The 25,966-nt window shown below is 45.9% G+C and overlaps 1 protein-coding gene across 2 annotated transcripts; it reads left to right on the top strand.

Annotated features, from left to right (window-relative positions):
* The first annotated feature begins 9,042 nt into the window (after nucleotides 1–9,042).
* LOC103634728 (DNAJ heat shock N-terminal domain-containing protein) lies at nucleotides 9,043–16,922 on the top strand. Of its 2 annotated transcripts, none has more exons than XM_008657312.3 (3): nucleotides 9,043–9,336; nucleotides 10,940–10,995; nucleotides 13,236–16,922. In XM_008657312.3, the coding sequence occupies exon 3, from the start codon at nucleotides 13,407–13,409 to the stop codon at nucleotides 16,461–16,463; it is 3,057 nt and encodes a 1,018-aa protein (XP_008655534.1). In that variant the 5' UTR covers nucleotides 9,043–9,336; nucleotides 10,940–10,995; nucleotides 13,236–13,406; the 3' UTR covers nucleotides 16,464–16,922. The 2 variants fall into 2 exon arrangements, with proteins under 2 accessions (XP_008655534.1, XP_008655535.1); XM_008657313.3 differs by having other exon boundaries at nucleotides 9,111–9,336; nucleotides 13,390–16,922.
* The last annotated feature ends 9,044 nt before the right edge of the window (nucleotides 16,923–25,966 follow it).

The following is a 25,966-nucleotide window of genomic DNA, read 5'->3' as shown; positions in this document are numbered from 1 at the left end:
AGATGGAAGATCGTAAGCGCAAGATCAGTGGACCCCAGCCTGGAAGCAGCAATCGTCCTCGTCTCTCAGGCAATCAACCTCAGCAGTTCAGGCAGAACCAGCGTCCACCTCAGCATCAGCAGTTCCAAAGGCAGTATCCTCAGCATCAGTACCAGAACCGTCAGAGCAATCAGTCAGGAGGTCAGTTTCAGAGGCAGAATCAGCAGGCACCTCGTCTTCCTGCCCCAGCAAATCAGTAGAACAATCAGGCAGCACCAGCTCAGGTTGGAAACAGGGCATGTTTCCACTGTGGAGAGCAAGGCCATTGGGTGATGCAATGTCCGAAGAAGGCAGCCCAGCAGCAGTCAGGCCCCAATGCCCCAGCAAAGCAGAATGTGCCTCAGTCTAGAGCAGGCAATCGCTCTCAGCCGCGCTATAATCATGGAAGGCTGAACCACTTGGAGGCTGAAGCAGTTCAGGAGACCCCCGGCATGGTAGTAGGTATGTTCCCAGTTGACTCCCATATTGCAGAAGTGTTATTTGATACTGGAGCAACGCATTCTTTCATTACTGCATCGTGGGTAGAAGCACATAGGTAGTAGGTATGTTCCCAGTCGACTCCCATATTGCAGAAGTGTTATTTGATACTGGAGCAACGCATTCTTTCATTACTGCATCGTGGGTAGAAGCACATAATCTTCCAATTACTACCATGTCAACCCCCATTCAAATTGACTCAGCCGGTGGTAGAATTCGAGCCGATAGCATTTGTCTGAATATAAGTGTGGAAATAAGGGGGATAGCGTTTCCCGCCAACCTTATAGTAATGGGTACTTAGGGAATAGATGTCATCCTAGGGATGAATTGGCTAGATAAGTATCAGGCAGTTATCAGTTGTGATAAGAGGACAATCAAGTTGGTGTCCCCACTAGGAGAGGAAGTGGTGACCGAGTTAGTCCCGCCTGAGCCAAATAAAGGAGGTTGTTATCAGATAGCTGTTGATAGCAGTAAAGCAGACCCAATCGAGAGGATCAAGGTTGTGTCCGAATTCCCGGATGTGTTTCCAAAGGACTTACCGGGTATGCCACCAGAGCGCAAAGTTGAGTTTGCCATAGAGCTTCTTCCCGGAACTGCCCCTATCTTTAAGAGAGCTTACAGAATATCTGGACCAGAGTTGGATGAACTTAAGAAGCAAATTGATGAGCTGTCAGAGAAAGGTTACATCCGGCCAAGCACCTCGCCTTGGGCCGCTCCTGTCCTATTTGTGGAGAAGAAAGATGGCACCAAGAGGATGTGCATCGATTACCGAGCTTTGAATGAGGTCACGATCAAGAACAAGTATCCCTTGCCCAGAATAGAAGATCTGTTCGACCAGTTGAGAGGAGCCAGTGTGTTCTCCAAGATTGATCTGAGGTCAGGTTATCATCAGCTCAGGATCCGACCTTCGGACATTCCGAAGATGGCATTCGTTACCAAGTATGGGTTGTATGAGTTCACAGTGATGTCTTTTGGTTTGACCAATGCGCCAGCATTCTTCATGAACTTGATGAATAGTGTATTCATGGATTACCTTGATAAGTTTGTGGTGGTATTCATTGATGACATTCTGATTTATTCTCAAAGCGAAGAAGAGCACGCAGATCATTTGAGGATGGTATTGCAGAGATTGCGAGAGCACCAGTTGTATGCAAAATTGAGCAAGTGTGAATTCTGGATCAATGAAGTCCTGTTCTTGGGTCACATAATCAACAAAGAAGGATTGGCTGTGGATCCGAAGAAAGTGGCAGACATTTTGAACTGGAAAGCGCCAACAGATGCTAGAGGAATCAAGAGTTTCATTGGAATGGCCGAGTATTATCGGCGATTCATTGAAGGGTTTTCGAAGATTGCGAAACCAATGACAGTGTTGCTAGGCAACAAAGTTGAGTTCAAGTGGACCCAGAAATGCCAAGAGGCCTTTGAAGCGCTGAAAGAGAAGTTGACTACAGCGCCTGTCCTAGTCTTGCCTGATGTGCACAAGCCCTTCTCGGTGTATTGCGATGCTTGCTACACAGGTTTGGGATGTGTGTTGATGCAAGAGGGAAGAGTTGTGGCTTACTCGTCCCGACAGTTGAAGGTTCATGAGAAGAATTACCCAATCCATGATCTAGAGTTGGCAGCAGTGGTTCACGCACTGAAGACATGGAGGCACTATCTGTATGGACAGAAATGCGATGTTTACACAGATCACAAGAGTCTGAAGTACATATTCACTCAGTCAGAGTTGAACATGAGGCAACGAAGATGGTTAGAGTTGATCAAAGATTATGAGTTGGAGATTCATTACCATCCAGGCAAAGCAAACGTAGTGGCAGATACTTTGAGCAGAAAGAGTCAAGTCAATCTGATGGCCGCTCGTCCGATGCCTTATGAGTTGGCCAAAGAGTTTGACAGGTTGAGTCTCGGATTTCTGAACAATTCTCGAGGAGTCACAGTTGAGTTGGAACCTACCTTGGAGCGCGAAATCAAAGAAGCGCAGAAGAATGATGAGAAAATCAGTGAGATCCGGCGACTGATTCGAGATGGCAGAGGCAAAGATTTTCGAGAGGATGCAGAAGGCGTGATATGGTTCAAAGACCGCTTGTGTGTTCCCAATGTCCAGTCCTTTCGGGAGTTGATTCTCAAGGAAGCTCATGAGACAGCCTATTCGATTCACCCTGGCAGTGAGAAGATGTATCAGGATCTGAAGAAGAAATTCTGGTGGTACGGAATGAAGAGGGAAATCGCAGAGCATGTGGCTATGTGCGATAGTTGCCGAAGAATTAAGGCAGAGCACCAGAGACCTGCTGGATTGTTGCAACCGTTGCAGATCCCTCAGTGGAAATGGGATGAAATCGGTATGGACTTCATAGTCGGATTGCCTCGCACTCGAGCCGGCTACGATTCCATTTGGGTAGTAGTGGACCGCTTGACCAAGTCAGCCCACTTCATACCTGTCAAGACCAACTACAGCAGTGCAGTATTGGCAGAGTTGTATATGTCTCGGATCGTTTGTCTTCATGGTGTGCCAAAGAAGATAGTGTCAGACAGAGGAACGCAGTTCACCTCTCATTTCTGGCAGCAGTTGCATGAAGCTTTGGGCACGCATCTGAACTTCAGTTCAGCTTATCATCCGCAGACAGATGGCCAGACCGAAAGGACCAATCAAATTCTTGAAGACATGTTGAGAACCTGTGCGTTGCAAGATCAGTCCGAATGGGACAAGAGATTGCCTTATGCGGAGTTTTCCTATAACAACAGTTACCAGGCCAGTTTGAACATGTCACCATTTCAGGCGCTCTATGGAAGGAGTTGTAGAACTCCGTTGCAATGGGATCAGCCCGGAGAAAAGCAAGTGTTTGGGCCAGACATTTTGCTTGAAGCCGAAGAGAACATCAAGATGGTCCGAGAGAATCTGAAGATAGCGCAATCAAGGCAGCGAAGCTATGCAGACACAAGAAGAAGAGAGCTGAGTTTCGAAGTCGGAGACTTTGTTTACCTGAAAGTGTCACCGATTAGAGGAGTCAGAAGGTTCGGAGTGAAAGGCAAACTAGCACCCCGCTACATTGGTCCGTATCAGATTCTTGCAAGACGTGGAGAAGTGGCCTATCAGCTCAGTTTGCCCGAGAATTTGTCTGTTGTGCATGATGTCTTTCATGTGTCTCAGTTGAAGAAGTGCTTGCGTGTGCCAGGAGAGCAGTTGCCAGTGGAAGGTCTTGAAGTCCAGAACCAGAAGGACTTGACCTACGTTGAGAAGCCAGTGCAAATCCTTGAGGTTGCAGACAGAGTCACCCGAAGGAAGACCATCAGAATGTGCAAAGTCAAATGGAATCATCACTCTGAGGAAGAAGCAACCTGGGAGCGTGAAGATGATCTGATGGCTAAATACCCTGAGCTTTTTGCTAGCCGACCCTGAATCTCGAGGGCGAGATTCTTTTAAGGGGGATAGGTTTGTAACGCCCTAAATTTGGGGGTAGAATTTTTTCTTCTTTTCTCTCACCAAATTCGGGCGTTACTCTCTTTTCTCTTTCCCCGTTTGCTCCTTCTTCCCAATTTCAAACCGGTATAGCGGCAGGTGTCTGTGCCATGTATAAACCAAAACCTAAGTGTCATGGGTGTTGCATCATGCCGAAGCGCATTTCTTTGTCTGATGATGAGTGTTCGTCTTGTTCTGTTCCGGATTTCGGTTCGCGATTTAATTCCATTTAGTGGTCCGCGCTCGTCGTGGGTTTTCGATCCGCGAAGTGGCCCGGCCCAGCCCAACCTAGTCCAGCCCAGCCCAACCGGCCCGGTCCGCCCCGGCCTGCGCGCCCCTGGCGCCCAAACCCCCCCATGCGCCCCCCTCCCCTCTCTCTCTCTCTCTCTCATTTGGATCTCCCGCGCAAACAACCTCTCCTCTCCCTCTTCCACCTCTCTCTCCCCGTGGTGCCCTAGGATTTGGAGACGGCGATCACCGGATTTTGGACCCCGAGGTGAGCTCCCCTCCCCTTCTCCTCTCTCTCTCTCTCCCTCCTCTTCTTCCTCCCCACGCGCGCCCCCCTTTCTTCCCCTGCTCGCGCGCGCCCCTGCCCGCCCCTGCTCGCCGGCGGCGCGGCGCCCCCCGCCCCTGCCCGGCCCCGCGCGGCGGCGGCCGCCCTCCCCCGGCCGCGGCGGCGTCCGCCCGCCCCTCCCCTCGCGCGCGGCGGCGCCCGCCCGCCCCTGCCCGGCCCCGCGCGGCGCTCGCCCGCCCTCCCCTCGCGCGCGGCGGCGCCCCCCGCCCCTCCCCCGGCCCGCGGCGGCGCTCCCCGCCCCCTGCTCGCCCGCGGCGGTGCCCCCCGCCCCTCCCCGGCCCCGCGGCGGCGATCCCGCCCCCCCCGGTTCAACCGCCCCGGCCCCGGCTCGGCCGCCCCGTGCCCCGGCTCGGCCGCCCGTTCCCCCGTCCCGGCCTCGCCCGACCGTATCTTCGCTCGCCCGCGCTCGCGGTGATTATTCGTTAATTAGCGTGTTGCGTCGCGCGCTTCGCCGCGCGACGGATTTGTCTAAATTCAGATTCTATCTTGTGTTGCGTCGTGCGCTTCGTCGCGCGATGATCCATTTTTGTTTCAGGTTGTTTAAGGTGTAACGCCGCGTGTGTATTCACGCGACGTTCCACTTTGGACTCAGTTTAGTCGACGTATGCCGTCGTGCGCTTCGTCGCGCGACGTTTAACGTCTCCTCGTAACTAAGGCGAAGTGTCTCGTTGCGTGCTCGGTCGCGCGACGAGTCGTTAACTTCTTAATTTGTTTTAGAGAGCTTTGTCGCGCGTCTCGCCGCGCGACCATCTTTTTATTTATCTCCACCTGCTGATAATAATTAGACATGAAACATGACTTTACTTTACGCTAAACATAGTGTCTACATTAAATTTCCTTCCATTAAGCGAGTGGTTAATTTATAATCATGTAACGTGATCGTTTCTCGACTGTCTTTTCCTCTTTCTCTCTTAACCGTACTCGCGAACCCGCGTGGAACGTCTGTTTACTTATTGCATTCTATTGTATGGTGTACTGTTCTTTTGTATTAAATGTGTGGATGTATGTGTGCTTGCAATCGCATAGAGAACGATTCGGTCGAAGAACCCGAGGAACTCGCAGGAGAAGCCCCTGAGCAGCAGTCGGTTGGTGGAGGCAAGTGTCCCTTGACCTATCTCTGTCCTATTCACTCTTTAATTCACCTCCCGCATTACACATTTATACCTAAGGATTGACTAGCTTTTGTTATCCATATCCTTGTTTACCTTTTTGGGTTGGATTATTATTGTTTAGCTTTATGCTATTGCTTAACTCTAATCAATGAACATGATGAGATTATCTACGATACGCTGTTTTCCCTTCTCTTATTATGATGTCGTACTTGTGGTCTTCAAGGGGGCTCGAGCGGTTTCTCGAGTGCCTCTCCGTAAGGACCTGTTCTATGGATGACCGCCCGGGAAAATAGTGCAACCATGAGGGTGGAATGGGATGCCCTTAGCTGAATAATTAGAGGATCCAGGGTGTAGTTCACTTAGCCGTCGTGCCGTCAATGGGGCTCGGTGTATGCGGCTCGCTCTGCCAAGTTTGGGTTCGTCCCTTGGGGAGGAGTGCGGTGCATTTAGGAAACCTAACGGGTGGCTATAGCCCTGGGGAATCTTTGTAAAGGCTACGTAGTGATGCCCTGCTAGGCCACCTAGGTAGTGGTCAATGGGGAGTAGCTCTCTCCGGGCAGAAAGGGAATCACGGCTTGTGGGTAAAGTGCACAACCTCTGCAGAGTGTTTGAAAACTGATATATCAGCCGTGCTCGCGGTTATGAGCGGCCAAGGGAGCTCCAGTGATTAGTGGTACTTGATCAGAGACATTATGGTACAGGTGGCTATGAGATCGATGGTTCTGGTTATGACTATGGTGCTGGTAAGTGGTATTCTTTCCGTTTGGAAAGGGTACATCGGGCTAATAACTTGGGTTAATGCTAAAACCTGGCTTTCTATTAGTAAATAATAATCTGACCAACTAAAAGCAACTGCTTGACTTATCCCCACATAAAGCTAGTCCACTACAGCCAAACAGGATACTTGCTGAGTATGTTGATGTGTACTCACCCTTGCTCTACACACCAAACCCCCCATCCCCAGGTTGTCAGCATTGCAACCACTGCTCAGGAGAAGATGAAGCTGTGGAAGGAGACCTTCAGGAGTTCCAAGACTACGACGAGTTCTAGGCGTGGGTTAGCGGCAACCCCCAGTCGGCTGCCTGTGAAGGCCGCGTTTATCTACGTTTCTTTTCCGCACTTTGATTTATTGTAAGGACTATATGGACGTCTCGAACGTATGATGTAATCGACTATTATTTCCCTTTTAATACTATTTGAGCACTGTGTGATGATGTCTATGTTATGTAACTGTTGTGTACGTGAATAACTGATCCTGGCACGTACATGGTTCGCATTCGGTTTGCCTTCTAAAAACCGGGTGTGACATTTATATGCACTGGAGCTAATAGTTAGTTGCTAAAATTAGCTGAATACATCCAAACAAACTATTTATCGTGGTTTTGGAAACCAGAGGACAATAGAATTTTTGTTCGGTGGGGGATGCTACTGCAAACTCACTCCGAATGGTGAATCGCATGGATTCGAGTAGGGGGTTTGAGAAAGGGAGCTATACTGGTGCAGGCTTGCACCCTAGTCCAGTGTAGTGCTGATCATAGTATTGCTTGAGGACGTGTTACAACTGGTGCATGTGTAAAGAAGGAGGGGGTCCTGCCCTTTTATAGCTCAAGGGTGTGACTTTACAATGTGGACTTGTATTCTACTGCCGAGAGCATGGCTTGCTGCCTTGGGTGGCATAGTCCTACTGACGTCGTCCATGGAGTCATGTGTAGCCGTACTCCCGACATGGTATACTACTTCATCCATCCGGTATACGGGTCCCTGTAGCGAGTTCGATGCTGATGTAGTGGCACTTGGCGGGTCCCACAGGGTAGACTTGCAGTGTTTTTTGGTGTTGTGCGTGGTGTAGCTTCGTGTTCCATCATGAGCCTTGCGCCACCTCCCTATATGCGTAGGCATACACCCGGTACGGTGTATCGCCCCGTCATTTCCGGTATGTGGGTCACTGAAGGTCCTCATGGTTGGGGCTACCTGGCCCTAGAAGTCAGCGAGGGTACGCCTAAGACTGTACGCGGGGGCATATCGCCGTGTCTGATAGGGACTTTTCAGCACCCCTCGGTATGCCGCACTCGTGGCCCGGACGTGGTTAGGTGGTGACATGTCTTGTCGTGCTGATGTGGGTTAGTAGTATTGGACCGACCCTTCTGCCTTGCTGAGTTGCTCGATTAGGACTTGGTCGACCGCTCCATCTCGTAGGATTGCTCGGTAGAGGCTTGGTCGTTCGCTCCGCCTCGCATGGTTTCTCAGCAGAGATCTGGTCGGGTGCTCCGCCTCATAGGTTTGTTCGGCAATGACCTGGTCGGGCACTCCGTCTCGTAGATTTGCTTGGCAGAGACCTGGTTGGGCGCTCCGCCTCGCAGGGTTGCTCAACAAAGGCCTAGTTGGGCGCTCCGCCTCGCAGAGTTGCTCGGTTGAGGCTTGGTCGGTCGCTCTGCCTACCCGATCGACAAGTGGCCCATTAAGAGGCCTTAGGCCTACTTCGGGTACCCGGTTCCTGGGTACCTGACATTATCATTTGGAGAGTCATTTCAATCTCCAACAACCTTTCTGTATCTTATTTGTACTCTAGAGAGTTATTCATGTTTTCTATATTTGACTAGCGAGAAACCCGGAATAGAAGATGACTATATTTGGATAGCCATTTAAATAAGTTGTTGGAAGGTATTTTTGTACAAAAATCTCTATTTATATAGATTAGGAAGGATATAAAGAGCCTCTTAGAGCTGATCTAATAGTTCAACTATTAACTATTTTTTAGTAAATTAGCTAATAGTTAGCTAGCTATTTGTTTGAGCATCTTCAATAACACCTCAAACTGGTGCCTCAAATTGAAATATAGGGCTCTATGCAGAAAAAACTACTCCAACGGTGACTCATTTTATAAAATTTAATCAAAAAATTATGGGGCACCTTCTCAAATGTCTTAAATATACTACACCGTAGTGGTCTGTCATATACTCTAGATTTGAGATTTTATTGTTGGAGCAGAATATTTTGTTGGTGCCCTAATTCCTATAAAATATACTTATTCTTAAATTCTAAGACATTTTTAGCTAATTTTACTAGCGATTTTTAGCCAACTAACAATTAACTCTAATGCATTCTAGATAATAATTACTCTTTATTTAAATATAATCTAGACTAGGCGCTATTTTGGACAGTACCACTACTTTTGAACGTAGAACTGGTTTCTAGTGCTACAAAATCATTTAAATTCTTATATGTCTTTTGTCCAGTCAGTCATGTGACACTTTTCTTTTCTCAGATGACATAAATTCTAATCTACCGCTAGTACTAATATGGTATTTTCTTCCCGAGCAGCATACGTGCGTATGCACGCGTTTCTAGTACAAAAGAAAAAGAAGAAAAGGAAAAAAAGAAATCGCAAAAGAAACGTGTGAAAAAAACGGCCCAGAAGACGATTTCATCGGGCCGGAAAACCTGACTGGGTCGGCCGCCCGCCAGCCCGCCCGCCTCATCCCCTTCCGTTCACGGTTCACCCACGTGCGTTTCTGTCGGCTCGGCTCTTGCACCCCCTTTTGCTCTCCGCCGCCTGGTGCTTCGCCCCCCTCGCTCTCCGACGACTGGTGGGCCGCCGGCGCCGGTGCCGCCCTACGGCAGTTGGGCCTTCGTTGGCCTCTTCGCCGGCCTTTTCGCCGGTGACGAGCAGCCACTAGGTATTCTCATCCCTTCCTGCTGTGCGAAGCCGAGCATCAAACCCTAACCTAAAGCTATTTGGCTATGATAGCGAGTAATTTTGTTTGCACGTGTTTTTGGGCGGGTTTGGTCACCAATGTCTGGTCTTTTGGTTGTTGAAGGTGTTTGGAGCATGAGACAGGTGGTGCTTCCAAACCTAGATTTCATTTTGCTCCATGGTGCTGCCAATTAGTAGCCACGAGTCCGTTTCTGGTTTGGTTAGGTTTCTCTAAGACCCTTCAGGAATCAATCAGCAAAGCTTTGAGATATGTGCTGGTCTCCTTCTGGAGACATGCATCTCTTTCCAGATGGAGGGTGCCTGTGCTACTGGGGCCACAGATGTTATTGTGTGCATTCCGCACTCGTAGCTGAATATTTATAAGTGTTTGACTGTTAGTGGCTGATTGCAAGAATGTCCATGTATATTTGATAACTAAGGGTTTCCCCTTTGATGCAGACAGAAAGAAGTCTTTCTAATCATTAGTCAAGATCTAAAGGGTCCGTTTGGTTCATCTTTTTTCTGACCAGCTTTTCTGAGAATCTGGCTGTGGGGAGAATCTGACTGTGTAGAGAATCTGAGTATCATTAAGATTACATGCGAAGGAAGATAAAGATGCCCATAGGGCTCAGGATCTAGAAAGTAACGGATTCCTACTATTAAAACGACTCAATCGATTATGTGTTTATGTTGATTTTGAATGGTTTTTACCCAAACGAATTTTATAGAAGCTGGCTGAAAAGCTGAGCGTTTGGTAGTCCGCAGCAGCTTTTGGTGGCTAGAAGCTGCAAAAAGCTGAAATAAACAGGGGCAAAGTCCTCTCCATATATATCAAATGAGCGAAAGCTACTCTGTGTTTTTAACATCCCTCCTCTCTTGGCACCGTAGACTTAGTTGTATAAATTAAAAACTGATTCTAATAAGAGCTACATATCTTTGGCCAAAAGGGGCAAAAATAATTGTAATACGAGCAGGCGACGTCGGTCGGCCGTCGGCGCGGATCGATGCAGGCGCGTGACGGACATGAGGACGGAGCTTCGTGAGCCGGCGGCGCGGGCCTGGCGTGAGGGCGAAGCTGAGCTGACGGCGCGGCTGGGCACCAGGCGACGGCAGCAGGCCTTGTGTACTGGCGGCGCCGCGCAGCTGGGCTCTGGAGGCGCTGCGACGGCTGGGAAAGGGAAACTGAGTAGGCTGTTGGGAGTGGCGAGAGAGTGAGATGGGTTGTTGGGCTCAATTTCTAAGACTGGGCCGGGCCAAATGTCACAGGGTAGGGATAAAACGCTCGAAACGTGACGTTTCACTAGAAATAGCGTTTAAATGCTAAAACGTTACGTTTAAACGTCATAGAACGACATTTTACGACGAATTCTAAAACGTTCCGACGTTTCACTACCCTGATAGCGTTTTATCGTTTAAACAGCATTTAAATGTCGTTTTAATAACCATGATTTTTAGTAATGAATCTGATGTTTATATTATGATGGCTATCTGAAATTGTTTTGCATTTCTTTTATTGTAGAAAAAACTTTCTTACCATATATAGTGTAGTGAATTTTGAGCACAAATTGATGAGCACTTTTATGCAGGAAAGCTTCTGTTGCTCTGCATGCAACGATGAACTGATGATTATTGTTGATAACAGGCAAGTATTCTTTTTGCCATGGTACAACTATAGTAAGCTTGCAAGCATGCTCTTTATTCTCTTCTAATTTATTATCACCCTGACTTTGAAGTAAGTACTTGGTTTTGGGATGTAAGGAATGCACAAAAATTTGTGAAAACAACTTCAATGAACTTTAAATAAATGATTCAATAGATCTCGAAAACAAAGAGATTTCTGGTGCATGCACACCTCAGCTACAATGTGTTTTTTTGATGCCACAGCCATCACGGATAATGATATTTCTCATAATTATTGACCAGTTTTTTTTTAATTTTCTATTTTTTCCATTTAGACATTGAAGCTTTTATTTGGAGCTTCTAGAACATGTTTCATAAGCTCCAGTTATTTTTGTGGGGTTCCGTGTGTCCCAAAACATCTAGAGTGTTTTCTCAAAAAAATTGAGGCGTTTCAGTTTTTCTCCACACTTGAATTCAAAAACGGCTGTAATGTCAGCTTAAAACTACTACTGGGCTTAGGGGCCAAAGCTAAACGGAATTAAAAGTTAGGATACTCAAACTATACATTATTGGAGTTAGGGTCAAAATTAGAGAAACTGAGATACTTGAACCAGACATGGACTTATTCGCGTGTGCTTATTTGGCATTGTTGCATGAGTTTTTTTTCCACTTCATGCTAGATGACAAAGGTGCATTTGGGCTTTTGACTAAGGGCCCATTTGGATCCCACGTGCTAAATCTAGCACCCCTTGTGCTAATCGGTGCTAAAGTTTAGCACTTCATTTCTAGTACCTTTTAGCGCCTTTTAGCATTCGTGTTTGGACCTCTAAGTGCTAAAGTTTACTAAAAGTTTAGTGCTAAAATTTAGCACCGTGGATTTGCATTTGAATTATGGATGCATATTTGTAGATTGTTATCACTTCGACACGGGTGGAGCTAGTGCAAAATAGAGGGTGATGCAACACTATGTAGCCCTATAGATGCTAGATGAAATATATGGCGAAAATTTGAGAGTTATGGTTGATTTTTAGATGGTGTGGCAGCACCCGCAATGATCTATATAGATCCACTCCTGGTTTTGAATGCTACTAATACTGTAATGTGTATTGCAAGCAGGGTTATTAAGGTGTCGCCTCGATAAGACGTGCTGGAAATCCGAGCGCCCCTGTCTCTATGATTAAAAGTTCACAAAAGAGGGGGTGGGTGGGTGGGGGACAGAGGGAGAATGGAAGGGGAACGGGCCGGCAAGGCCAAGAACCTGCTGCTGCTGCCAATTTCGCTGGCTTCGGCGCTCGTGGCTGACAGAGCACTTGCTCCAGTCAGCCACAGCACAACCAATCTGGAAGGGGATTGCAGCAGTGGTCTATTTGAGGAAGGGATGAGAGTGAAGAGATGTTTTGGGTGGGTGCACATATGGAGATAGAGAGAGAGACCAAACATCACCGAGGAGGGAGTACTCGCACGAGGGACAGAGAGCGAGTGGTGGCGCTGGAAATCGGGGTCCATCGTAGAAGTATCCTTGTAGTTATGGCATAGGAGGGATACGAGGGCTGGTTGGTTGGCTGAGCCAGCCCCTCATTACTCCTTTCATTTTCTTTTCTTTTTTCCTTTCAATTTTCCTCCTCCATGCTGTTTTTTTTTGCATTTTTTTAGATTGGTATGGCGCCCTCTTTCCTCACTTTATCACCGCCTAGGTGATTGGAAGGGGTGGCATGCCACATTTTGCCTTACTGCCTTAAGAACCTTGATTGCAAGATATGTTTATCATTGTGCTGTTTTTCTGTGTTGTATCTAATGCTTAATTTTTTTCATGGTTTATGCATGATGCTTTTGGTCAGATAACAATATTCAGTTTCTTAAACCTTTGTTCATGCTCTTGTTGAAACTAAAGTTACTGCTATCGGGCAGATGCTGTGCATGCACTTTAGGTTGAAACAAAGAGTATTCGAGTATGTCAAGTGGTGAATATATGATTCTTTCTCTTGAATTCATGGTACATCTCCTTTGTCGTTGGATCACTAATGGCAAATGCATCTAGGTTATACCAATTTGAATCAAGTGAACACCATGACACCAATGACATTTTATACTGCCTTTTTACAGTTTAGAATCTAGCTTGCCATTGTGCCTGTTGTGTTTCATTGCTTGGTGCGATGTCACAATGGGAATATGCCTCTTTCCCCCGGGGAGTTTAATTTTCCCACTGTTAGAAGTTGTGCTGTTATGTCTGTTTTATTGACTGCATTCTTTATTTTGTCGCAGAAATGTGCTGTTAGGTTTTGTTCACATGTGACCATGGGCAGTCAAAGATTTCTGCAACCTGCATTGCACCTCTTATTCTTAGAGAACTACTGCAGTGGTTACTAATATATTGTGCTAGCCACTAGGTAATCTAACATTTCTGCAACGATACCAGCTTCTCTTCTTGTTTACATGGAGTGCAACAGAGATGAGGCTGCTAGAGCGAAAGTTCTTGCGGAAAGAAAAATGCTGGACAAGGATTTTGTTGGTGCAAAAAAGTTGATTATCAAGGTGCAGCAACTCCTCAAAGAAGTGGAAGATATTGACATTCCAAAAATGTTAACTGTTTGTGATGTTCATTGTGCTGCTGGAGCTAAGGTAAATACTGAGATTGATTGGTACGGAATACTGCAAGTACCTGTAAATGCTGACGACGCACTGATAAAGAAGCAGTATCGTAAGCTTGCCCTTTTGCTACACCCTGACAAGAACAAATTTGGAGGTGCGGAGGCAGCATTCAAATTAGTTGGAGAAGCAAACATAACTCTCACAGACCCATCAAAACGTTATGTGCATGACATGAAAAGAAACACCTTCAGAAGCGTTACGGCAAGACCCAATCGTCAGCCACCAAAAAGACCTGCACCTGCTAGATCTAGTTCTACTCCTGTGAATCTCTACAATATGCATCAGCAACATCAGCGTCAAGCCTCAAATCCTACAGGGACGCAAACAACATTTTGGACTATTTGTCCAGCTTGTGGCATGAGATATCAGTATTACCTCTCGATCTTGAAGAAAGCTTTGCGCTGTCAGAATTGTTTGAAGCCATTTATTGCACATGATTTGAAGGACCAAGCTATTCCTTCCGGGGCAAATCAGCGATCTGCTGGGGTTTGGAAAAATGCAGGCACACCACAGAACTCTGCAGGACCTCAATCAAATGTCACTGGTCAGAAAGGCTGGTCTGCCACTTCAGGAGTTCATGTTAATACCGGTTCTCATCATGCTAATGTGAATACAAAGAGGAAAACTGATGGTAACGCAGGTGGACTGAAAAACAAAATGAAATCTGCCCAGGCCACCAGGAAACCTTCAAAAGCTTCATCAACTGCTGGATTGAAAAGGGGCAGGAGGGCGGTGTTTGAATCTAGTGAATCTAGCATATCAGAAACTGACAGCGACGGTGAGGTAGAGATTCCAAAACATGGTCCTGCTGAAAATAGTGCAGGGCCAGGTCAACAAACTCGCAGATCTAGCAGGCAGAAGCAAGAAGTTAAGTATAATGAGGATAGTGATGATGATAATGATGATGTGGAAGATGATGATAACACGGTTGAGGATGATTTTGTTGATTCTCCTGCGTTGAAAAGGCTGAGAAAAGGTGGCATGTTCCATGGTGATCACAGTACTAAAACAGCAAAGCTGAATGAAGACACCGCTGGCCATAATAGTGTGAATAGCTGGGGTAACATAAAAGATAAAAAGAACGGTGGTATGCCATGTGAAGAGAAAACTTCCAATGGGGTTGAGCAGATGAAGAGAGAAACAATGCATGTTGGAGAAAATAGTGATGGCAAAGAAGAGCTATTTCATTCTGTCAGCAACAATGGCCTTGGTCTAAACGATGATGATGCTTCAGATGATAACAAATTCACTTTCCCAGATCCTGAATTTTTTGATTTTGACAAACTTCGAGATGCAAGTCAATTTAGAGCCAACCAGGTCTGGGCTGTCTATGATGATCAAGGTTGTATGCCTAGATTTTATGCTCGAATCACAAGGGTAAAAATGGTTCCAAAGTTTATGCTACAATTTGTTTGGTTGGAGTTCAATCCTGCAAATAAAGCGGAGGAGGCATGGTCTTACAGGGGTCTGCCTGTTGCATGTGGACACTTTACGCATGGACTGTCAGAGACAACTAGTGAAACTGGTATGTTCTCCCGGATTATATCATTAGAGAGAAGCAAGACAAAGAACTTCTATGAAATATATCCAAGGAAAGGTGAAGTTTGGGCCCTTTTTAAGGGATGGGATATTGGTTGGAGCTCAGATGCTGGCATTCACAAAAAAATGAACCATCGCTATGAAGTTGTTCAAGTTCTTTCTGATCTCACCACGAGCACTAGCATTATTGTCATGCCACTTGTGAAGTTAAAAGGCTATGTTAGCTTATTTGTGCAGTCTGGAGAGGCAGCTCCATATGTGATACCTCAGGTTGACACACTAAGGTTTTCTCATTGTGTCCCACATTATTTGACGAGCGGAACTGAAAAAGAAGGCATTCCAGAAGGATCTCTTGAACTTGATCCTGCAGCGCTTCCCTCCAACTTGGAAGAGGCTTTTCCTTCTGCTAACCCAGAATGCAGTTCAGCAAGAAGCCAGGAGTCTGACTCCAAAAATGCTGGTTTGTCCAGTGGAAATCGCAAAGGATCCATGAATGTGGGGCAGGGGCAACATAAAATAGCCGCGAATGGAAGGGTTTGTACAAAGACAACAAAGGTAGAGAATATCAAGCATAACATTGATCTGTCTGAAGTTACAGATGTCGTTGACGATAGCATTTGCCAAACAGAGTATGTATGCGCCGATTCAGAATTCTACGATTTTTCAGTAAGAAGATCGCTCCAAAGGTTTTCACCTGGGCAGATCTGGGCTCTCTACAGTGATATAGATAAATTCCCCAATTACTATGCATTTATACAGAAAGTAGATCTCAAGAATGATAAAGTACAAGTTAGATGGCTTGATGTCTGTCCTCAAGGAGAAGTGGAGAAAAGATTGTCCCAAGATCGGACCATTGGCATTGGAACCTTTAGGGTTGGCTACATCCACGACATGATGACTTACACTGGTACAGATGCCTTTTCTCATCTTGTTGAGGCCAGACCTACTGGCAGAAAAGGTGAATATGAAATACTTCCTCGTCTCGGTGAGATATGGGCAGTTTACAAAAATTGGAGCGCTGGATGGACTGCGCAGGATTTTGAAAAATGTGAATACGAACTGGTGGAGATATTTGGCTATACTGATTCCTCCATACAAGTTCAGCTTGTGAGGAAGGTGGATGGTTATAAGATGGTATTTATGTCATATAGAGCAGGGGGTGTGAAGACAATACGGAGGGATGAGTACCCGAAGTTCTCTCACCAGATTCCATGCTTTCACTTGACACATGAAAAAGGTGGCAAGCTTCGAGGCTATTTGGAGCTCGATCCCCTATCACTACCAGAGGAATTTCTCTGCTGATTCGATCTGAGATAAACCTTATCTACATCAAATCTGGAGCCTCCGGTAATGAAGTTTCTGGAACATCCACAATTTCGTAGCACTGACGTTGTTACGGTGGACTCAATCTGCACAACTAAGGCATTGGCTTTTGGACTTTTTTGCTGGATGGCTGTCCTGCAGCTGCAATTCACATGTCTAGTATTTTTTTTGCAGTAACTATTTGTTGTTAGCATTAGCTGTATCTACGGTTTGAGTTCTAGTGTAAAAATTGCTACTTTTAACATCTTGCAGTGTACTCTAAATTGCAGTACTGTGTTTGAACTGTGAGATGCTAGCCTGATTAATTTCCTGGAACTGAAAAATGAAATCGAGCTGGAGCAAGGTTAGGCTGATCAATCAATGTGTCATGCTTGTGTTGCTGTGCGGGGACATAGATGGCATCCTTCAGCGTATTATCAGAATTTATTTCTATTCGCATCTCTCTGTGTATAAATGTTACACGTCCTAATTTTGATATGACCATGCCTTTTCTTGAACTCTTTTTATTTGCTGACAAGTATTAAAGCCTTGTTTGTTCCTATTTGTTTTATGATTAAAGTTTAGTTCTAGGACTTTAGTCTCTACCTGTTTGTTTGATCTCAGGGACTAAACAGGTTCAGAGCACATTAAATACACTATAGAAAGACTAAAATACCTCTTATATGCTTAAGTTGTCTAAGAGAGAGAATGTTAAAAACACATTAATGCACTATAGAAAACTGAAATACCTCTTGTATGTTTAAGGGCTTGATTGGTTTGAGGGAGTCCCTCCTTTTTAGTCTTATTTAGTTCCTAATTGCCAAACGGTGGACTAAAACAAGGACTAAATTGTCTCTTAAGAAGTGACTAAAAGGAACTAAGCTATATTAATTTCACTTTTGCTCCTCATCTATTTCAGCTGCACTTATGGCTAGAGAATGATAATAAGTATTTTAGTCTTTTTCATGATAATGAGTATTTTAGTCTTTTTCATGAGTCATTTAATACGTCCCGGATACTTTTAGTTCTTATAACCAAACATAGTAAATACTAAACTCTAGTCTTTGAACTAAAATTTAGTCACGAAAAAAAGAAACCAAACAAACCCTAAGATGTGAGAGCAATAAATGAAGGCACAGAAAAAATCTGTGTCTCCCTTTTAGCTACCTTTGAGGGATTAAAGACTAAAGTTAGTCTCTACTTCAGTGTTTTTGTTTGGCAAAAAAGTAACTAAGGGTCTGTTTGGTTTCTTTAGTCCAGAGACTAAAGTTTAGTTAACAGACTTGAGTCTTTACCCTGTTTAGCTCTAGGGACTAAAAATATTCAAAAAACATTAAATGAATCATAAGAGGACCAAAATATTCTTTAGTATTCTCCAGTTATTAGTGTAACTGAAATAAAGGAGGCGCAAAAGGTGGCATTAATATGATTTTAGTCACTTTTAGTCGCCCCTTAAGTGACTAGAGACTAAAACAATTTAGTCCCACCGTTTGACAATTTAGAGAGTAAATGAGACTAAAATATAGAGACTGATCTTTAGTCTCTCAAACCAAACAGGGCCTAAACGGGACTAAAAATCAAAGACTAAATATTAGTCACTGAAACAAATGGAGGAAAGCGCTTGTTGTGTATAATAATAGTTTCACTGTTTTTGAATGTTAGGAGAGGTTTAAATGTTGGTCACGTCCGGTGCGCCTGGTTTTGCAGCCTACCTTTCTTTGATTGGACTAACAATATTTAGATATTCATCGCCCCCATTTTTGCTTTTTCTAGCTAAAACATCATGACTGGCCATGGGAAGGACGAACTCTTTTTGTAGATATGTCAATGCTGCTGGTCTTTGGAAGAACTCATTTCGTTTTATTTCCTCTCTTTGCCGCTATCTTGGCACAAGGAACCAGTCTCAAGCTTATAAGGTTGTCACTCTTGATAAATCAAGTCAAATTTGATCTGCAAGGTATATTTATAACTCTTCTTAGGTCCTATTGAACTCAACTCTTCTTTCTTTCGCCTGTACCTCAAAGGCCATGCCTTCTATCTCCTTTCCTCTATGAGAAGAAAGGCTGATTGATAAGAACAAAAGTAAAACCAAAGCTATCCTTAGTAGTAGCAATTTATAGGATCATAGTTTGTACCTGTATTAGGGACAAAGATCACATGCAAGTTTTCACTGTTGTGCAACTGTAGAATGGTGGGGACATACACTTATATGATCAATAAGAGCATAGAAATGCCCAAGCTAGGGAGCAAACTTAGCAAACATCTAAATTGAATTTGGTTCCATAAGCAATCACAATGTAATTAGTAATAGACTTCCAACAGAAAAATGTAATATGAAATGTGTTGGAGCGAAGGCGTACCACCCCCTCGATCGACTGTTTCGGGACGGACAAATCATGATGGAGGAAAAGCAAAGGCAGACGAAGACTGATGGAGCGAAGGCCCCAAGACAGAGGGAGCGTACGAAGCAAGCGAAGGCCTTGCCGGTCCCCGTTAGAGCCAGGAATGGTGAAGGCCTCACCAACTACCGAAGACCTGGCGCGTGGAGTACGAAGGCTTCACGTCGCCACCAGTGCGTTGTTAAGACGTTGGGCCCGTGTAAAACCGCCCTAGGCCGCATGGTCCCACTTGTAAGCCACTATGTGGGTAGAGTTAATGGTGTGTCCGTCCGTGTAATACCTAATCACACTGTAATGGTCTGTAATAACCCTTGAGATGGGAATATTACAGGGATAACGTAGGTAATTAGGGGTATAACTGTATTTGACATGGTGAAACCGTCCCCTGTTACCTATAAATACCCCCACATTGTACCCTATTGCAGGAGGCTGAAAAACATTGTTGCCCTAATACACTGTGTTGACAAGCATCAAATCATCCTCATACTCCCACTGTTTGGATTAGCTAGACCACGTGTCGGCAAGTTCCAACATTTGGTGCCCACCATTCGTGCCTCGAAAAACCATTCCCGCGATGGCCCCTAAGAAAACGACTTCGAAGGCTACCACTTCCATCGACGACGCAGCGAAGGTGGCCCTTCTCGTTGAGAAGGCAAGGCAGCCCTTGCTGACGACATCCCCCACGAGGCCCTTGAGGATGAGGCAGTCAACAGCAAGCGACATCGCCAAGATAATCCACGCACCCCAGAGGGCACCGTTCACACATGCAGCTCTGAGGGATTACCTGGGGCACCTCCGCTAGGTTTCACCCTCTAGAGGCAAATGACATCATCGAAGACGGCGAAGTCCTAGGCATTTTAGCAGAAGACCAGCTCAAGTTGCGAGCCCTTCGCATCAAGAACAATCACTTACAGAAGTAGAAAGAAATACTTGCAGCCAAGCGCCAGCGCATCACCATGCAGGCCAGGGTCAGGTAGATGATACTAGATGAGGAACAGAAGGCCAAAAAGCTGGAACAACAAATTGCAGACATGCAAGGCAAAGGCCACCACCAGATGCAACAGAACCCTCTCCACATACCAATCATGACCCCAACTACTTTCTAAGGAATAAACTACCTTGACGAGCGAAGCCCTCTTGCAGCACAGCTCCAAGCCTCACCATGGCCTAGCAATTTCAGAGCGGGTACCTATCCCAAGTACAATGGCAGCACCGACCCAACACAATACATCATGGCTACCAAGTTGCGGTCGCATCATCCGGAGGGGACGACACCACCATGGCCAACTCCTTCATTATAGCACTTGAAGGCCCAGCCCTCACATGGTACACCATACTGCCGCCATTATCAATCGACTCATGGAAAACCCTCCGCGACAAGTTCTTGTTAAATTTTCAAGGGTACATGCCAGACACAGATGCCCTAGCAGAATTATCACTCTGCAGACAACAGGAGAAAGAAACCCTTCGGGAGTACTACAAAAAATTCCTCCTCCTAAAATCACAACTACACTCAATCAATAACCACATAGCTATCCATTATGCAATCAGTGGTCTTCGCGCCGACATCCTATACAGTCACTGCATAAGAGACCCACCCAAAAACTTGCAAAAATTATATCAGTTATTCGAAAAGTACGCCCAGTCCGAAGCGCCCACCAAAGAAAAATCGATTCACAACGAAAGTCCAAGGATACTCCATAGTCCAGCAGGACATGGGTTAGGCCTTCGCAATCGGACTCAGGCCGACAAAATCGTAACCAGTCCCAAGTGCACACCATCGCCAACCAACATTAGACCGGAGACACTGCCCGTCGCCAGGAATACCCCGCGCAACAGGGTCGTGGCGGAAACACCAGAGGCAGAGGCCGAGTCCCACAACAACGAAGGTTCTATTGTATTTTACATGGCGAAGACTCAGCACATCCCACCAGGGTCTGCCAACCGGCTGACAACCAAAGATTTGTCGCCCACACCTACCATCCACAAGAATATAACCAGCACCAATTCCACAATGAGCATTACCATCCCCACCACCAAAACCACAACATATACCAGCAACACCAAGAAATCCTAGCTCTACCGCCTCCACCACCACCACATCACCAAAATCAACCGCCTCAACCACCAGCACCGAAACAAGAGGACTTCACTGATCAACCCTTTCGAGGGGTCATTCATATGATTACCGGAGGATCAAGCTCCGAGTTCAATACAAAACGGCATAAGAAAGACCACTATCGAAGGGTCAATCACGTAGCCCTCACCGGGCCAGTCGTTCAAACACAGTGCTCCCATATACCACTCACCTTCGATGCAAGAGATGTCGACCTTCGCAGCGCACCCCACGCCGATGCCATGGTGATCAACTGCCGAGTAGCATGATGGGATCTGCACAAAGTACTTGTCGATAATGGCAGTCTGGCCAACATCATTTTCTTGCATGCCTTCAATCACATGGGCATCAACCACAACCTACTCAAGCCAGTAGGTAACCCTCTCTATGGCTTCGAAGGAAAAGGAACCTTCCCAATTGGCAAAATAGAGCTACCACTATCATTTGGCACTGCACCGAACACACGAAGTGAGCAAGTCACCTTCGACATAGTCAACATGGTTTATCCCTACAACACCATCATGGGGCGAGAATCCATCAATAAGTTCGAGGCAGCAGTACATGGGCTCTACCTGTGCATGAAAATCCCAGGCCCCCAGGGCACAATCACCATATATGGAGATCAACAGACAGCCAAGAACATAGAAAGAGACTTCATCCCCGGCCAGCGTAATGTACATTGCCTCACAACAGAATGCGAAGACACCAGCAGTCCTCACACAAACAAAGGAAAAAACATTAACACACAGCTACAGAGTAACGAGGGAATCAAGACAGTCACCCTTGACCCCGTGACCCCAAGCAAATGGTTCTAGTCAGCGAAGACCTGTTGCCCGAAGAAGAGAGACTTCTCTCTTATCTCAACCGCAACAAGGATGTCTTCGCATGGTCTACCCTAGACCTCATCGACATCAGTCTCACCATCATTGAGCATAGCTTGGGCATTGATTCCACCGTGCGCCCCAAGAAACAAAAGCTGCGGAAAATGTCCGATGAAAAAACAAAAGCCGCGAAGGCAGAAATCCACTGCCTACTAGAAGCAAAATTCATCGAATCAATTGCTTACCCCACCTGGCTCGCCAATGTCATCATGGTGCAAAAGAAAAATAGGAAATGGAGAATGTGCATCGACTTCACCAACCTCAACAAAGCCTATCCAAAGGACAATTTCCCTTTGCTAAGAATCAACAAAATCATCGATTCCACGGCCGAATGCGAAGTGATGTCTCTCCTAGATTGCTTCTCGGGCTATCATCAAATCTACATGAAAGAAGAAGAAAGGCCAAAACAAGTTTCTTCACACCCTTCGGCACATATTGCTTCGTGCGAATGCTCGAAGGACTCAAGAATGCCGGGTCAACATTTTCACGTCTCACCAAAAGCATTCTCGAAGATCAGATGGGCCGCAACGTTTTCACATATGTTGATGACATAGTCATTGCGAGAAAAACAAAGAAAATAATCTATCTGACCTCGCAGAAACATTCGCCAACATGCGTGAAGCCAGACTTTGCTTGAACCCGGAGAAGTTCATATTCGGAGTTCGACAAGGCAAGATACTTGGTTACCTTGTATCGCACAGAGGGATCGAAGCAAACCCAAGCAAAATCCAGGCTATCATGGAAATGGCCCCGCCACAATCAACCGAAAATATCCAACGACTGACATGAAGACTAGTTGCACTAAACAAATTCATCTCATGATCTGCCGAGCAAAGCCTTCCTTTCCTGAAAACGTTGCGCGGAGCCAAGGATTTCACCTGGGGCCCAGAGCAAGTTGCGGCCTTCGAGTCCTTAAAACAATATTTATATGATCTAGTGACATTAACCAGCTCAGATCCAGCTCTACCCCTACTACTCTACATTGTAGCATCACTTAGCGCAGCCCTGGTGCAAGAAAAGTGCAGAGAAGGCAAGACCCACCAATGCCTAGTATATTTTGTCTCTGATGTGCTCACCACCTCTAAATGCAACATGACTGAGTTAGAAAAGATAGCAAATGCAGTCGTCATGGCTTCGCACAAGCTAAGGCGCTACTTTGAGGCGCACAAAGTACGGGTCACCTCAGATTGAGGTCTGGGAGGCCTATTCAAAAATTCAGAGGCATCTGCTAGAATAGCCAAATGGGTAGCCGAACTCTCCATTACAACATCACCTTCGAGCCAAGAACAACAATCAAATCTAGGTCTTGGCAGAATTTATAATAGATTGGATAGGGCCTTTGGAGCCACAACAGTTTCGCACATAGACTATTTGGACCATCCACTGCGATGGTGCGTGGTGTCATGTGGGTGCGGCACTGCAACAATTATTACATCACCCACAAGACTCAAATACAAATATGCCGCACGCCTCTGTTTTGCACTGGAAACAGACAAATGCACAAACAATATAGTAGAATACGAAGCCGTCATCCTTGGACTCTGCAAGCTACGGGCCCTAGGGGTGACAATGTGCATAGTCAAAACTGATTCTAAGATAGTCACCGGCCAAATCGAAAAGGACTGCTCCGCCAAAGAGCCAGTCCTCATGCAATATCTCTCTATCATGCGAAGTCTAGAGAGGCAATTCAAATGATTCACTTTGCAACACATAGAACATAATAAGAATGAAGAGGCTGACATGTTGGCAAAAGCAGTAGTGAAAGGAGAACCACTAACATCTGACTAGTTTTTCACACGATCAGTACACCAGCTGTAAGAAACCCTAAAGGCCTGCAGAAAACACAAGAACTTGACGACCGTAGAATTGTAGATCTGATAATGATCGAAGACTGGCGGGCACCTATCACCTTATACCTTGAAGGTCATTATCACCCCTCTGACCAAAGCGAAGCCAAAAGGTTGAAACACAAAAGTCGTGACTTCGCTGTGATCGACGAACAACTATACAAGAAGGGAATAAGCCAACCCATTCTAAAATGCATAACTGAAGTCGAAGGCATAGAACTTCTTTGCGGGGTCCATAGAGGAACATGCGGATCACACTCGGGACCTAGAGCTCTTGCTGCTAAGGTCATGCACCAAGGTTTCTACTAGCTAGCCATTGTGTGCATAGCCAACAGAGTGGTCCGCTCGTGCGAAGTATGTCAAAAATTCTCACCTCGCATGGGCACCCCTTCGTAGTTTACAAAGCTCACCGCACACACCTGGCCACTACAACGTTGGGGACTCGATATTGTTGGACCACTGCCAACAGCACAGGGCAACCTAAATTTTGCTTTCGTCGCAGTCGAATACTTCACTAAGTGGATCGAAGCCATGGCTGTGTCAACAATAACGTCGAAGACAGCGCAAAAGTTCTTCTAGCAAAACATTGTCTGTCGCTTCGGAGTTCCGTCCGAGTTAACAGTAGACAACGACAAACAATTTGACAATCAAGACTTCAGGGAATTCTGCAACTCCATTGGCACGAAGGCAGTGTTCATATTTGTCTACCACCCACAATCCAATGGGGTAGTAGAACACGCCAACAGGAAAATTTTCAGCGCTATAAAGAAGAGACTTCTAGATGACAAAAAGGGCAAGTGGGCCGAGCAACTTCCTGAGGTCATTTGGGCACTCAACACAACAGAATCCAGAGCCACCGGATTCACCCCTTTCCGATTAATGTACGGATCCGAAGCCATGACTCCACAAGAAATAAAGCATGGATCACCATGAACAAACGCCATGGCTACACCAGATATCGACAAGTCAACAACCAAGGACCTTCTCGATGGAGATCGTGTCACTGCCCTGGAAACATTGAACAGATACCAAGCACAAACAAAGGCTAGGCGGGACAACATTGTTAGTCCTAAAGAGTTCGACGAAGGGGACCTCGTCCTCATCAGAAACAGCAGAATGGTGTCTCGAGGTAAACTCGAGCCTAAATGGGAAGGGCCTTTCATCGTCAAGAGGAAAACATCCCCAAATGCCTACAGACTCACAACACAATCCGACGAAGACCTCGAGCATTCGTAGAATATAGACAACCTGAGAAAATTTTATGTATAAGCCAACAAATTCCAAGGCCTTCACGCCTTTGTAACACTTACATATACATTACTCCAGTCGGGGCCGCACTATTTTCCTCGCGGGGTGAGGTTTTAATGAGGCGGCACCATGTAATACATCACCACAAAAATCTCCCCACAAAAAAAATAGATACCATGATAGCAAGATGTCGAAAAAGACTGCGGAGTCGGTCTTTGGCATTTGACGCTGAAACAGGCACCACAATAGCTAGTCTAAATAGCCGTTGCATGCGACAAGTCATATCCAAGCAAAAGTCGCCTAAGGGTGTAGCTGGATTAGCACAACAAGTGCGTAACAACACCCAAGGGCGTGAAGTCGTCCGAGAGACACACGTTTTTATCCAAGCAAAAGTTGCCCAAGGGTACAACTGGATTAGCACAACATGTGCGTAACAACACCCAAAGGGTGCGAAGTCGTCCGAGAGACGCACATTTATATCCTAGCAAAAGCCGCCTAAGGGTGCGACTGGATCAGTACAAGCGTTTTGCAACACCTAAGAACGTGAAGTCGTCCAATAGACACACTTTCCATCCAAACTAGTCATCCTGTAAGGGAAATGGCCTCAACATTTCCTATAACCGATTTTGGTGTTTGACGTCCATCACAAACCATATGAACTAACTAGTTTGTCTAGTGAATGTTTTTATCAGGTGCATAAAGTACACATCAACATACAATGGAAATGAGTTGGGGAATTCTACAAAGTTTGGAGCATACAAGTAATGTTGCAGCCAGTGGCGCAGCGGACACTGTCCGGTGCCCCAGACTATAGCCCTTGCGAACTGGCCGCTCTCGAGTTTTCTCAGAGCCACTTCATTAAAATTCATCGGACTGTCCGGTGAGCCACCAGACTGTCCGGTGAACCAACAGAGCAAAGGTAAACTTCACCAACGGTCGACTGTAGTACAGTCTGACCGTCAGAAGTCAAAGCCAGTCTGCAAAGTCCACAACTCCAAACCCTAACGGTCGG

The sequence above is a fragment of the Zea mays genome, chromosome 8, assembly GCF_902167145.1.
Source record: "Zea mays cultivar B73 chromosome 8, Zm-B73-REFERENCE-NAM-5.0, whole genome shotgun sequence".
NCBI lineage: Eukaryota > Viridiplantae > Streptophyta > Magnoliopsida > Poales > Poaceae > Zea > Zea mays.
The sequence above is the reverse complement of the archived record's forward strand: the minus strand, read 5'-3'. Positions and strand labels throughout refer to the sequence as shown.